This window comes from Cucurbita pepo, unplaced genomic scaffold (assembly GCF_002806865.2).
Source record: "Cucurbita pepo subsp. pepo cultivar mu-cu-16 unplaced genomic scaffold, ASM280686v2 Cp4.1_scaffold001514, whole genome shotgun sequence".
Lineage (NCBI taxonomy): Eukaryota > Viridiplantae > Streptophyta > Magnoliopsida > Cucurbitales > Cucurbitaceae > Cucurbita > Cucurbita pepo.
In genome coordinates this window covers 1-1399 of record NW_019647671.1, presented here as the reverse complement: position 1 = coordinate 1399, position 1399 = coordinate 1, and the positions used below count along the sequence as shown (strand labels likewise).

The following is a 1399-nucleotide window of genomic DNA, read 5'->3' as shown; positions in this document are numbered from 1 at the left end:
AGTTTTTCTTTCAGACTTTTCCTCAAGATTTTTAAAATGCGTCTGCTATGGGGAGGTTTCCACACCCTTATAAAGAATGTTTTGTTCCCCTCTCCAATCGATGTGTGATTCACACATTTGCTTGTTGATGCTTGGTTGATGTTAGTAACATTCTTTGTCTTAGTTCATTTTGGTATTACTATCGATATTCACGAATTCAACCGAGCATAGAGAATGTGGGTTTGTTTTCCATTCTAGTTTTGAGGCCCAAACCAATCAGGGCTTTGGTGAACACTATTCATTTGCTTGTTGATACTTTGTAGACATCACTGACATTCTTGGTCTCAATACATTTTGGTATTAATGTTGATATTCACTATTCCAAACAGAGCATGGAGAAGCACTTCAAATTCTGCACTATGAAGTCGGGCAGAAGTATGATGCTCACCATGATTACTTTGCAGATGAGTTCAACATCAAACAAGGAGGCCAAAGAATGGCCACCCTTCTCATGTATCTGTAAGATTCAACTTAGACATCTCTCAAACTCATCTTCCCTTCTCTACTTCTCTCTCTAAAACTATAACCGATACGAATGCAGGTCAGACGTCGAAGAAGGGGGCGAGACGGTGTTCCCAGCAGCCGAAGGCAACTTCAGCTCGTTGCCTGGGTGGAATGAACTGTCTGAATGTGGTAAAGGTGGACTCTCTGTAAAACCAAAGATGGGTGATGCATTATTGTTCTGGAGCATGAGGCCTGATAATACCGTAGATCCTACAAGTTTGCATGGTTAGTGATATCTCCTGCACCAATTCTAATGAACAATATATATGCCTTTGCTCAAGGATGGTGAAGTAGAATTAATTTGACATTCTTGTGATATGTAGGTGCTTGCCCTGTCATAAGAGGGAACAAATGGTCATGTACAAAGTGGATGCGTGTTAATGAATACTAATTCAAAGGTAACTGCTGTATATCTTCTTAATAATTGTGTATAGATTATTCACACGTGCACGCGCACACACATATACTTAGGACTCAGATTAAGATTTGGCACCTGCTGGTTTCGATATTTTCCTGCGTCCCCTATGACATGATCACTTTACCTACTTGTTATCGTTTCTAAGAGTGAAAGAGTGAAAGACTATCCTCATAAACCCACATGGGTTCTTTCAACGTATTTTGTTTTCACTCGTATGCTTCTTCAGAAAAATCCTAAGAGGTCATCATCCAACGTAGAATTGTTCTAAACTAAGCATGCTTAATTTTGAAGTTTTTACGATTGAGTCATTGACATAGGATGTAACTTCAATTCTTTTTCAGCTAATGGCCTTGATATTTTCCTGCGTCCTTTGTGACATGATCACTTTACCTACTTATTGTAACGGCCCAGATCCACCTCTAGCAGATATTGTCCTCT

At 39.5% G+C, this 1399-nt stretch overlaps 1 protein-coding gene across 1 annotated transcript; it reads left to right on the top strand.

Annotated features, from left to right (window-relative positions):
• The first annotated feature begins 348 nt into the window (after positions 1-348).
• LOC111786349 (probable prolyl 4-hydroxylase 10) lies at positions 349-1388 on the top strand. Its single transcript, XM_023666651.1, has 3 exons — positions 349-498; positions 581-768; positions 867-1388. The coding sequence occupies exons 1-3, from the start codon at positions 476-478 to the stop codon at positions 932-934; spliced, it is 279 nt and encodes a 92-aa protein (XP_023522419.1). The 5' UTR covers positions 349-475; the 3' UTR covers positions 935-1388.
• Positions 1389-1399: the final 11 nt, after the last annotated feature.